Source organism: Balaenoptera musculus, chromosome 3 (assembly GCF_009873245.2).
Source record: "Balaenoptera musculus isolate JJ_BM4_2016_0621 chromosome 3, mBalMus1.pri.v3, whole genome shotgun sequence".
Lineage (NCBI taxonomy): Eukaryota > Metazoa > Chordata > Mammalia > Artiodactyla > Balaenopteridae > Balaenoptera > Balaenoptera musculus.
In genome coordinates, this window is record NC_045787.1 from 129,092,902 (window position 1) to 129,106,837 (window position 13,936).

General features: G+C 37.5%; 1 protein-coding gene across 4 annotated transcripts in view; it reads right to left on the reverse strand.

Moving 5' to 3' along the window:
• The window catches only part of FAM114A2 (family with sequence similarity 114 member A2), a 38,487-nt gene extending 24,563 nt beyond the window's left edge, over window positions 1–13,924 (reverse strand). The window contains exons 1-9 of one of the 4 annotated variants that reach the window (XM_036846727.1): window positions 13,853–13,924; window positions 10,336–10,580; window positions 9,892–9,991; window positions 9,063–9,155; window positions 6,442–6,533; window positions 5,139–5,273; window positions 4,498–4,656; window positions 3,762–3,885; window positions 140–219 (exon numbers count right to left, since the gene is read on the reverse strand). In XM_036846727.1, the coding sequence (XP_036702622.1) occupies window positions 140–219; window positions 3,762–3,885; window positions 4,498–4,656; window positions 5,139–5,273; window positions 6,442–6,533; window positions 9,063–9,155; window positions 9,892–9,991; window positions 10,336–10,566 (1,014 nt within the window). In that variant the 5' untranslated portion in view covers window positions 10,567–10,580; window positions 13,853–13,924. Of the gene's footprint in view, window positions 1–139; window positions 220–3,761; window positions 3,886–4,497; window positions 4,657–5,138; window positions 5,274–6,441; window positions 6,534–9,062; window positions 9,156–9,891; window positions 9,992–10,335; window positions 10,581–13,506; window positions 13,650–13,831 lie in introns of those variants that run through there. The other 3 variants (XM_036846730.1, XM_036846728.1, XM_036846729.1) reach the window with 3 other exon arrangements.
• Window positions 13,925–13,936: the final 12 nt, after the last annotated feature.

Genomic DNA, 13,936 nt, shown 5'->3' on the forward strand with positions numbered 1-13,936 from the left:
GAGGGAAACAGGAGGTATGGAACTCAGAATATACCCTCGGTTTTGGTGACATCCTTGCCAGGAATTTACAACCTTACATTCTTTATTCACTAAATATATGTATGTAAAAAATTGAAAATCAGCAAGAAGGAAAACTTACCCTAGTAAGTTTCTCCGGTTTGGAGGAGACATGCAGCTGGGAAAATAGCTCTGTTATCTCTCTGGTAAAGTCTTCATCCCCTAGAAAAACAAGTCCCACATAAAACACTGCAGAAAGACTGGTGAGGATCATTGCAGGGGGAGAGAAGAGGAATGATAGTAGCAGCTGTGGCAGTAACAACAGCAGAAGCAAATTATATGAGCAAGGTGCTTTAGTGCTTACAGAATCCTTTTATGTATATTTTACTGATGAATTCTTCCAATAGGCTTCTAAAAAAAATGCGTCATTATCCCATTTTAGAGATGAAGAAACTAGAGCTTGAAGAGGTTAATTTATATCCCCAAATCTCATAACAAATTAGGAGTCAAACCTTGGGCTTCCCACCCCCAGTCCACAGCCTATGCTCTTTGTATTACATCCTACAAGTATGAATGGAAAAGTGATGAAAGCAGACTACTAAGCGGGTACTAGGCATGTGCTTCCAAAGAAATGGAAATTTAAGCTGGGACATAAAAAACAAGTACAAGTTAGCCAGGTGAATGGAAGAGTTTCAGGCAGAGAAAACAAGTACAAAGATCCAGAGGTGAAAGAAAGCGTGGAAAGAAGTTTAACATGGTTGGGAGTGTCCTAATGGAAGAAAGAGAAGAGGGGTAGAATGAAGCTAGGAAAGTAAGCAGGATCCAGGTAATAAAGGGCATCATAAACCATGATGAAGAATTCAAACTTTTGTTAAGAGAATGAGGAGCTGCTGAATGGTTTTATACAGAGACAGGTAGGTCCAATTACAATTTTAGAAAGATCACTTTAGCTCCTGGGTGGGAATGAAATAAAAAGAGAAACATGAAGGGAGGCAGGAAGCCTGAGGCAATATTCCAGGATCCAGATAAGAATAAGGGTAGATAATAAGAAAGGAAGAGGATTCCAGAATGTTGGAAGGATAGTAAGGAAGCTGTTGGAATGAGCTTGATGAGCGATGATGTGGAACATGGAATACTTAATACCTAAGAAACATGCAAACAAACAGGTGAGTCAAGATCAAAAACAATCAACACATCCAAACAAACGACAGGAAATGGCTCTTTTCCTCTCTATTCATCTAAATCCTATCCAATCTCCTCTTTGAAGCCCAGCCCAAGTTTTCTCTCCACCAAAGACTACAGAGAGAAATCCTGCACACAGAAATCTCTTAGCACTTACAATCTATATGAGTATTTCTTAGTCACCAGTTCATGGTTACCAGGGCAAATTAGTACTGCTTCATACATGTTTTCTCCCCAGAATCCTTAGGAAAAAAATCTGTCTTGGTTCTTCTCTCTCCATCTGCTCTTTTGTCCTCTCTTGGCATTCAAGGCAGAGAATTCAAAGGGTTTAGTGATCCCAGGTATAACATAGTTTGGGAAAAGCTCATCTCACTAAATGATACAACTGTGACCTAGATAACTCATGTAAACAACTCCTAAATCATATTCTACTAAAAACCTGACTCTCAGGAAGGCATTTTGCTTTCCCAGCTAAGCTCTAAGTTATTTGAGACAAGGGGTGGATCTGAATCCAAGTGGGATGCAAGCACCTCAAAGGGTTCACAAAAAATAGAGTGCAGGAGGAAAAAAAATGCAACTTTACTATAGTCATTTATCTCATTCTTCAAGAAGTACTTTTTTAGGATGTACTTTAGAATGTAAATAATATATTACTATGGTAGTATATGTGTATAATTTATACACATTCAAATACACACATATTGGGTCTAAGTGCTCAAAAACCTTTTACTGCTAAGGGTTGATCAAAAAATGTTTGCATTTGCAACATGTATAGACCTGGAGGGTATTATGCTTAGAGAAATAAGTCAGATAGAGAAAGACAAAAACTATGTTATCACTTATATGTGGAATCTAAAAAATAAAACAAATTAATATTAAAAAAAATAATAAGGTAAAATAAAATACAGGGGGAAAAAATGGAGACCCTTGTCGTGTAATCCCCACAGACTTGAGCATAAAAACCAGCTGTTGCATTAGAATAAAGTATGTAAGGATGGAAGGGAGACAGGGTTAGTGCTTGGAGGGACTCAGGAGAGAGGCTGGCACCTCAAGCAGGAAGTCTCCTAAAAAAGTGAAGGGCATTGAGTATATAAGATAGAGGGCAAGGGCTAAGGATGCTGATAGAAACTGAAGATGATCAACAGCACCAGAACTAGGTTCTGTGGTTTTCTCTCCCCTCTGCTACCACTTTTTTAAAAAAAACTTCATTGAGATATAATTAAATACCAAGGTCAGTGTTGCATTCTCAACCAAAATCACTGGGGAGGGCCACTGGGAAGGTGGCATGCAGCACTCCAGTGCTATCTTTGCAGAATCCTGATCTCAGCAAACAGTTAGGGAATAAAAATATTATAGACACAAATCCATCTGTTAGAAATTCCCTTAGAGTCCTCTGAATGGTATTTAAAGATCAGGATTTCTGATCACGTATGTGAAGCCAGATGTCGACTAAATTAAACAAACCCTGTTAATGGCACTATGTACAAATAACCTTAATTAAGTCATAAATAACCAGGGATTGTCACACCAGGGCTTAGTACGAACAATGGAGCAACTTAAGCAAATCAAAATTAATTTATGGGTTTCCTGCTAAGTGAGGATTTGAAAATGCAGATCTTTATTTATTCACTTATGCCATCCTAATAATGAAATAATAGCCACCATTTGTTGAGTGTTTACTATGAGCCACCACATTAAACAATAATATTTCATTTAGTCCTTAAAACAAACTGAGAGGAATTAGCTACCTCTGCTTACAGTTGAGGAAACAGACACTCAGGGTTAAGTAATTGCACAAAGTTGCATGGCTTAATAAATGGCAGATCTTGATTTAGAACCCAGGTGTAACTCCAAAACCCATCCTTTTATCCATCATGCTTATTGCCTTCTCAATATCTCAAGACAGCTTTAAAAACTCATATTCAAGGACCATTTCATATCAGGACTCTTTATATAGAGTAAGATACCATTTAGCAAGATATTACATAACCAGACAACTGGTTTAAGAAGATGTGGTATATATACACAGAAGGGACTACTACTCAGCCATAAAAAGAATGAAATATTGCCATTTGCACCAACATGGATGGACATAGAGATTATCATACTAAGTGAAGTAAGTCAGAGAGACAAACACAAATACTGTATGATATCACTTTTATGTGGAATCTTTAAAAAAATAGGACAAATGAATCTATATACAAAACAGAAACAGACTCATAGACACAGAAAACAAACTTACGGTTACCAAAGGGGAAAGGGGAAGGGGGGATAAATTAGGAGTATGGGATTAACAGATACAAACTACTATACATAAAACAGATAAGCAACAAGGATTTACTGTATAGCACAGGGAATTATATTCAATATCTTGTAATAACCTATAATAGAAAACAATCTGAAAAATATATGTATATAATTGAATTACTTTGTTATACACCTGAAACTAACACAATACTGTGAATCAACTACACTTCAATTTTAAAAAGAGTTAATGTAATTGGAGAGATTTATTTCAAGGACAATCACTGCATATAAACACACTACATCCCTCCCACTCAGATGCTGGATTTCCATGTTACCTTTCTTCTCTTCCTCCTCTTCCTCACAGAACTCTGCTAGGGAAAATGCTTCTTTGAGTTGCTCCAATTCAAATTTTAGAGTCTCTAATTCTTCTCCACTTAGAGAATTAAGAATAGATTTCACCTGAATTGATATAAAATAGTAAGTGGGAGTATGAGAGAAAAAGAAAAACATTCTCAAATGGAGAAGAGGCTATGGATCATATTAAAATTAAAACTATGAGTTCACAAGCTCTTCCTTAAGAACCTTAACACAAGAGGCAGGTCATCACAGAAAGGTGTGGAGAATTGTGCTTCCAAAAATAATATAAGCCAGAAATGTCTGGAAATTATTAGTGCTTAACAACAGCTTAGAAATTAGGAGGAAATGAAATAGTCTTGAATCAATTAAATGCTAACAGGTAACTGTATCCAAATTGGCAGCTTAAGCCAAAGAAACTTATAAAAAGAAAAAAAAAGAACAAGATGAAGGAAAAATAATAGATGTGCTATTAAGACCTCTTTGTTAATCTGTCCATTTTTGTTTAAATTTAGAGAAACAACACTTGACTCATTCTATTTCTAGCAATTAGTTCAAATATTAGTTTTTTTGTTTATTTTGGTATAGTATTTTCAGAGAGTCTCAAGCCTCTACCTGACATACATTTCATCTTCCAACTGCACAAAAGGAAAAGAGACTATGCAGTGTGCTTCTGCTTAAAGACTACTCCAGTTGAAATTTTTGGTTTGGAATTACCTTTATTTCACTTTCTCGGGAGAGCATCTCCAGAGCTTCTAGATGTGAAAGGCCTTGAAATTCATCAAAGAGTAGCCCATAATGAGTTTTCTTGTCTGTTTCCATGGTAACCTCATTGGCAGTCCATAGCTCTTCTTTCTCCTTTGCCTCTCGTAAAACCTGAAAGAGATCGAGGCATTACACTGCAACAAGTAACAAGAGCTTAAGGGTGAGTTTTGAAAGTTGAGGGAAGCAAACTGAGATGGGTAACACTGCCCTTTCATTCTTGGAATTGTGATTCAAATCGGACAGGCTCAGGAGCTGCAGGGAAAATATGATCACATAATTTGCTCCTAGACAGGGTAAATAACACCCCAGAAACCAGGTGTTTCTCTGACAGTGGTTTTACCATTAATCTAATAAAAACCCTGAAAGGGCTTGGCATCTTATATTGCACTGACAAGAGGCTCCTGCAGAAAGGAAAGAGGAGGAAATAAAAAAGAACTGGGCATTTTTCTAAGCATTAGAGCTGTGCATCCCCTTACCAAAAGCAAAACAAAACAAAAAACACTGAAAAGTCCTCAAAAGGAAATAATAACAAGGTCCCAAATTACCAAAGGCAAAAATACAGATCAAAATACAAACAGGAATGCAAACAGTACCTGAGACAGTGTGGAAGTCCGGTTCATCAGACCCTTGGTTCTTTTAAATCCAGGATCCCCTTCTGCTATTACATCCATTGTCTTTTTCCCAATGAATTCTAAGGCATCCAAACCCCCACTGATAACACTCTTTCCCTAGGAAACACATGCAACCTCATTACAATAATACTGAAAAAAGACACCTGCATGTTTTGATTTCATAAAATAGTGGCTAACAATAGCAACCACTGGCAAGAACAAGGAGCAATTAAAACAATCATACAGTGCTTGTGGGAATGTAAAGCAGTATACCCACTTTGGAATATTATTTGTCAGTGTCTACTATAGCTGAACATATGACTATCCTATGACCCAGCAACTCCACGCATGGTTAAATACTCAAAAAAATGTGTACAGGTTCATCAAAAGACATACAAGAACACTCACAGCGGTACTATTATAAAAGCTAAAAGCTGGAAACTACCCCAATACTTACCAACTCTGGAATGAGTAAATGTTACATAGTCACTCGATGGAATACAACAAAGAAAATGGAATACACCACACAAACTATACCGTGGATAAATTATACAAACATAATAATGAGTGAAAGAAACTAGATACACTAGGGTACATTCTGTATGATTCTGTTCATACAGCAGGGAAAATTAATCTATGATGGCAGAAGACTGGATTGTGGTTATCTTAGACGGCAAGAGGGGGAGGCACAGAAGACTGGGAGACGGCACAGGGGAGACATCTGATATACCACCCTGCTGTTGCTTAGTCTGAATGTGTTCATGTCATGAAAATTAAAACTGAACACTTATGATTTCACTTGTCTGTATACAGATTATACTTCTATAAAAAGTTAAAATTAAAAAGTACTAGCTATCTATCCTCATGTAGGAAAGATATTAAGCTTCCTATTTAATCCTTTCAAAAATGTTTCTAATCATCTATAGTTTTATAAGTATTTATCATAAACATCTCATTTTCCCTTTGCCTAAAAGATATAATTATGACAAAAATATTTCTGTAAAGCAGAGATGTTTTTCTAGGGCCACCAAACTAAGAATTCTTAGTCCATAAAATATTATGTACATTGCCTCTCTATTACTCATTTCCTGCTCCCTCTTTTACTTCTTTTAAGTTTTCAAGTTAGCTCTCACTCTACCCTAAGATCAAAGTGAATGATCTTCAGCAATTTGAACTCCCATAAGAGGAATCAGTCCTCATGACTTTTCAAGGAAAAGAAAGAGAAAGAGACAAAAACCCATTATAATCATGGAAGGAAGCAGGCCACCTTGCAATTTTTACTCACTGTGCTCTGAACAGCAGTAGAGATGGTTGAGAATACCCCAAATGGCCCACTCATTGGAGAGGGGTTTTCATTCTCTTTGGCATTTGTCTCTCCTATAGGGGGGAAGGGATGTGTAAATATGAAGAGATAGTCCATAAATAGTTTTGCTTTATTAGCATCTATATGAATTTTTAAAAATTAGACCTTATTTCCAACACACAAGGCCTTAGTACTTTTTGTTTTATTATTTTAAACCATTTGCCTATTTTAAAATAAAAGTTAAGGCAGTTTTTCATTTTCATTTCAAAAACAAAATCCAGTCTTTTGAAAAACCTACTGACATATATAACAGACTATATACTGTGTGATTCCATTCATATGATCTTCTGCACAGGTAAAACCACAGGGTCAGAAAACAGATCAGTGGTTGCCAAGAGATAAGAATAGGTGGAGGGGAGTGACTACAAAGGGACATGAGCGGATTTTTTTTTTTGGTGGGGGGGGAGGAATGAAAATATTCTTGTCTATACAAATATAAGAAATATTCTATATCTGTATAATCACAATGGACTGTGATTACACAGCATAAACAGGACGGTATGTTTGTTAAAATATGTAAAACTATATACAGTTGGCCCTCTGTTCTATGGATGCTGAACCCATGAATACTCATTTTATATAAAGAACTTGAGCATCTGAGGATTTTGGTATCCACGGGGGGCTCTGGGAACCAATCCTCCCATGGATATCAAGGGATGATTGTATCTAAAAAGAGTGAACTTTACGTAAATTATAACTCAATAAATGTGACTTTTTAAAAATCCGGTCTACTTTAAACTTTATCCTGGAAAATTATGCTTCTTCACAGGATTCAGACATGCATTACAAAGATTTTTTTTAAATCTGTTCTATTTTATTAACACTAAAGTCTCTTACAGGAGATCAACAAATAATCTATTGTAGGGAGGACTTCTACTTCCAACTATGATGGATTATCTGGTGTCAGACTTGCCCTTCTACCATAGCATCTAGAAAACTGGACAAAACATAAGAAACAATTATCTCCAGACATTGGACTACAGACCGTACTGTACTATGGTTCAGGAGAGAAGAGAAACAAACGATGAGAACTCTATGATTGGCTTGCTTTCCAGACCACAGCACAGCGAGGGGAAACCCAAGCAGAGCACGACAGTCTTATTAAGTAGAAGAGACAGAGACTGGAATCTAGGAAAGCTAAAGCACCTGGAATTTGCAGGTCGGAGTACAAGCATACCTCATTCTATTGCACTTTATTGTGCTCTGCAGATACTGCATTTCAATTTTAGGTATTTTTTAATTAAGGTATGTACATTATATTTTTGACATAATGCTACTGCACACTTAATAGCCTACAATATAGTATAAATTTTTATATGCACTGGAAAACCAAAAAAAGAATTTGTGAGACTCGTTTTTTGCGATATTCACTTTATTGCAGTGGTCTGAAACTGAATCCACAATATCTCCAAAGTATGCCTGTACTGGAGAGGAGGGAGATACAGAGGTAAAGAGTTCCAACTATCTACAAAGGAGTGCCCTTGAGTCTTTGGCTGAATACTAAGCTGTTCCTGCACTGGAAAACTCCACGATACTGGGCAAAGAACTGCCATGGGGCTATAAACTAAACAATGCCCAAAGCTCATGCTAGGCTGAGAGACATCTGACTTGCAACCAATCAAGTAGAGAGACCTAGTTAAACACCTGGAAATCAGGTAGAGACCTCAGAAGGGTCAGAGACTTAGTAGTTGAGCTAAACTAGCATTTAACAATAAAGGCTACTCTAGAATCACCCTCAAGAAGTTTAAAATCGAGACCAAAAGATAAATCTAAGCTACAAATATCTTAACTGCCTTCCAAACAAAACTCACACCCTTTAAAAGACTACAAAATCCACTCAGCAAGGTAACATTTCTAATGTCCAGCATCCAATCAATGAAATGAAAATGTTATCTATATGCAAGAAAAAAAATTGGTCAATAGAAACAGATTCAAATGACAGAGATGATAGTCAAGGACACTAAAATATATACATAAGGAGGTGAGAAATGGAAGACAAAAAAAGAAACAAATGGAATTTCTAGAGTTGAAAATATATCTAAAATTTAAAAGTCACTGAATGGACTTAACAGCATTAGACACAGCAGAAGAAAAGATCAGTAAACCTGAAGCCACAACAAAAACTATCCAAACCGAAGCACAGAGAAAAAAGGCTTAAAAAAATGAACCATGGAACAGCACCAAAACTAACACATTAAAACATTTTTTCATGCCACAGTAGATTCAAATTCAGCTAACTCTTACTGGGCTCTTACTCAATTGTGCCAAGCACAAAGCTAGGCAATTTTTACAATCTACATTCATGGCTTTACTTATTTAATGTTTGTAACAGTCCTCTGCAATATAAAATATCATCCCATTTCATAGATAAGAAAAGTAAAGAGACACCTAAGTGGTTAAAGCCAAAGATTCCAAATCCCATTTCTCATCAGCCCCATGATGCCCTGAATATCAGACAGTCAAAAAACATCTACTGAAAAAAATGAGCTTAACTATTCCATTTCAGTTTATAATTCTAGGCCTTAATGTTTCCATATACTGACCTGTTGCATACTGGACTTCAGATGAAATTTCACTGGGACTAGGGATTCCAAGGGAAGTCTCTGCCTTCTCAATAACATTTGAAATACCTTGTCCTAATAAGAAAAAATAACATTTTTATATTTGAATTTATTTGCTACTAGTCACCAAAACTGAAGAAACAAACTGAAAATTAAAACCACAGATTTTGGGCTTCCCTAGTGGCGCAGTGGTTGAGAATCTGCCTGCTAATGCAGGGAACACGGGTTCGAGCCCTGGTCTGGGAAGATCCCACATGCCACGGAGCAACTAGGCCCGTGAGCCACAACCACTGAGCCTGCGCGTCTGGAGCCTGTGCGCTGAAACAAGAGAGGCCGCGACAGTGAGAGGCCCGCGCACCGCGATGAAGAGTGGCCCCTGCTCGCCGCAACTAGAGAAAGCCCTAGCACAGAAACGAAGACCCAACATAGCAATCAATCAATCAATAAATCAATAAATAAATCTTTAAAAAAAAAAAAAAAAACCACAGATTTTCAAATTCATTACAACCACAAGACATGTTATTTTGACCATATATAACTAATCTTTGGGAGTGTATCCTTACCAAGGGGAAAAAAAAATTGATTCATTATCACCAAAGAATAGTTTTATATTAATTCCTAAATGTCAACCTTCTAATGAAAAATGTTACCAATTCTAGTGGCAGTATAAATCAGCGCATCATTACTAATGTATCTTCAAACTATAAAGCCTTTGAGTAATCATGGAAGAAGAATGATTAACAAAGTCGTTTTGAACACAGATCTGTAGCAAAATGCACACAAAAATTAATAAAATGACTGATGACCTTACCTACTGTGGCTACTGTAGCTGAGGCTGAGGAGAGCAAAGACTTGCCCCAACTGCCCCAATAGCCCCATCCGGTCTGGGGTACATCTTTGGAAACAGTCTCCTATTTTTCCCAGTAGCCAGAAAAACAAAGGCAAAGAAAAATGGAAAAATTAGAGGAAAATAAGAGTGTATATACAAGGTAGCTAATTATTGGCCAAAAGTATGGGTGAACAGATACATATTATTTGGCTCAAGAAGTGTATTGCTTGACTGACAGATGTATGTTACCTGCAATGTAAGCATCACATAGCAAAGGCAACTACTCATAAAAGCATTTATAGAACTGAGAAAATTGTTTTATGGTTATAAAAGGAAAGAAATGGGTGCAATCCCAATTTGGTATTGATTCCATATTCCTTTTAACCCTAATACTTTTTAATCTCAATGTTTTAATAGATACTCTACTTTGCCTGCAGCCTGTGATATCTGAACAGGGAGAACGTCTGAAGTCTCAAGGTCACTGGAAGGTTTGGACTCTGGTCTTTTCCGAGTAGAAGCTACAGGTTCTGATTTACTCTCTGACTTGGCACTTTGGTCAACTGACTCAAAATTCTTGGTTGGCTCACAGTTCTCATCTTCAAGGATGGAGGTTGCTTCAGTTATCCCTTCAGTCTCAATATCATCTTTATCCGACATGATTAGATCATTGCCTGGTAAAATAAAAGTCCCCCACCCCAAAAAAGTTAATTATATAAGCTTGTTTTTGGTAAAAGTTACTTGAATAAACTTTTTGAGATTATCGAGTCACATGCAGGTGTAAGAAATAATACAGAGAGATCTAATATACCCTTCACCCAGTTTCCCCCAAGGGAACAATTTGTGTAACTATAGCATATCACAACCAGGATACTGATAGATACAATCTCCCAACATTACTCAGATTTCACCAGTTTTACATGTACTCATTTGTGTGCGTGTAATTAGTTCTATGAAATTTTATCACATGCACAGATTCATGTGATACAGAATAGGATTACCACAGTCAGGATTCAGAATAATTCAATTACCAAAGTCAGGATACAGAATAATTCAATTACAAGGATCCCTTGTGTTATCTATTTTTAGCCACGTCCCACCCTCCTCCTAACCCACAGCAACCACTGATATTCCCCATCTCTATAATTTTGTCATTTCAAGATGTTATATAAATGCAATCACACAGTATGTAACCTATTGAGATTTACTTTTTTCACTCAGCATAAGTCCCTCAAGATTCATCCAAGTTGTTGTACCACTAGTTTCTCCCTTTTAATTGCTGAGTAGTGTTCCTTGGTATGGATGTATCTCAGTTGTTTCACCATTTACCTGTTGAAGGATGTCTGGGCTGTTTCCAGTTTAGGGCTATTACAAATAAAATGGCTATGAACATTTATATACAGGTTTTTATGGGAATATAAGCTTTCATTTCCCTGGAATGAATGACCAGAGTGCAATCGATAGTACTTGCTTAATTTTATAAGAAGCTGCCATACTCTTTTCCAAAGTAGCCGTACCATTTTACATTCCCACCAGCAATGTATGAGTAATCAAGTTTCTCTTCATTCTCACCAGCATTTGGCAGTGTTATTTTTTATTTGAACCATTCTGATATAGGTGCACTATGACAGCTTAATATGGCTTTAAGCTTTAAGTTGCATTTCTCTAATGGCTAATGATATTGAACATCTTTTCATGTGTTTATTTGCCATCTGTATATCCTCTTCAGTGAAACAGCTATTTTTATCTTTTGCTCATTTTCTAATTGGATTTTTTTTTACTGTTTTGAGAGCTCTTTTTATATTCTAGATTCAAGTCCTGTGTCAGATATGTGGTTTGTAAACATTTTATCCCAGTTTGTAGCTTACCTTTTCATTCTCTTCATAGAGCTTTTCACAGAGCAAAAGTTTTTAATTTCAATTTATCAACTTTTCCTTTTGTTGACATTTTTTAAAAATCTTATAACTTATTAATCATTCCTACCTCAATTTTTCAGAGAGAAGATTATGAAATTTAGGCTACCAGAATAAGATTTACATCAGACTAGCTTTTGAATAGCAATGTTAACAAATTCAATTCCTTCCAGAAGTACGGCTCTTTGACAATTAAACCCAAGATATTATTGGTGATTTTACAAGGAGGATATGCTGGTTTCCAGGATAACCAAGTATTACCAGGGGAGAAACAAACGTGTCTCACACATACATACACACACAAACACACACCCAGACCTCGGTATGTATAAGCACACGTTTTTACCAATGTATACTAACCACAGAATTAGACCCAATCCATCAATGCCATCAAAACATTTCTAACATACTAAAAAAGAGAGACATACTAACAACTAAGGCAGCCTGGAAGTAGCACTATAACTGAGGTACACACAAAATGTTAAAAGAACAGAGAGCAAGAAAAAGTATGCTAGGATCAGGAAATAACACTCATGAACTTTAAATACTTGAAAAAAGCATAGAATAGTGATCACAAACTGGGATGTTGAGTCCCAAATCCAGCCTACAGATTTTTTTGTTTGGCCTGCACAGTGCTTAAACTTTTTTCTATACTAATTGGCAACATTTAAAAATCAGAGTTCGTTTACAAATAGAAATTTCCAACTTCCCTTGTAAAACTGAAAGATGTGGCGACACTGGGCCCACATTCGACTTGTTAATAACTAGCTCATGCAAGATATTTGCTGGGGATCTTTTAGACAGGGTAGAGTAGTGTTCTCTAGTTCCCCATAATCACCACCCAAATGCACTTGACTCGTTTATGTTACCTGATTAGCCCCTGTAGGCATCTGAACTTGTAATACCTGCCTTAAAGGGCACTTAGGATTCTGACAGATGAAGATGCCAATAAGAGAATTCAAGGGTGTGTAAACAACACAGGGGAAATCTCAAAGGTCTGAGGTATGACAGCGTGGAATACAGACAGATACCAGGAGTAGTTAATATGGCAAAGAGAATGATGGGGAAGTGTAAGTCTAGAAAGGCAGATTTATATAACATCCTGGATCCTAGACCATATGGTATATGATATACATACGTTTCCAAAACACATAGAAAAAAACAATCTAGATACAACTATCCATAGACATAAAAACCAACTGTGAAACACTCATTCATTTACTTGCAAACATTTTTTTTGACTACCTGTTGCATGCCAAGCTCTGGAGGCTGAGAACTAATTTAAGACACAATTTCTGCCCTACTTACTCCAGGGGCCTAATAGGAAAGGCTACACAGTTCTTGCACAAAGTTCCATCAATGTTTCGCGTAGCTGAAACATTGATGGAATATCTTTTTGCTCTCCTTATGCTCTCTCCAAGCTACAACACACGGTAATATGCATGTAACATACACATTATATACTATATATAATATGTAGTTAGGCTGACACTCTTCCAACTCTGTACTTGAGTGACTGTGGGAAGTTAGTTCACCTATCTGAGTCTCCGTTTCTTCATCTGTAAAAGGGGGAGAGTACTACCTACTTGCCAGGATTCCTAGAGAGACGAAAAGACCCGGTGGATGTGAGGGGTTCGGACCAGAGCCTGGCCCGTAACCCCTCACGGGTAAAAGCTGCTGTTAGTACCTGGTGGTTGTCTGGAGGAAGCATTACTATTTTTACTAATATAACGATTTGTCTCGAGATGTACAAAATCCGCTCTCCCTTCTTCCTAATTACAATAACAGGTGCCAAACCGGAGTTCTGGTGTAAGCCTGTGCTCCTAAGTTCTCCGACGCTGACAACGACGAGAATTCCTCACCCAAGCGGAGCGCTTCAATGACCAGAGCGCTTCCGCAGCCTCAGCGTCCACCGCGAGGCGCCCGCCGCCCAGCCCCAGGCCGCTTCCTCCCCTTCCGCGGCGACCCCGAGACCCCGCACCCGGCCCGCCTCCTCCCAAGAAGCCCCGTACTCAGCCCGCCGCCATCCTCACCCCCTCCTCAGCCGCAGAGAAGCCGCTCCCTACTGCCCCGGAAGTCCTCCTTCAGGACGGAGAAGGCCTTGCCTACCCGAGAGA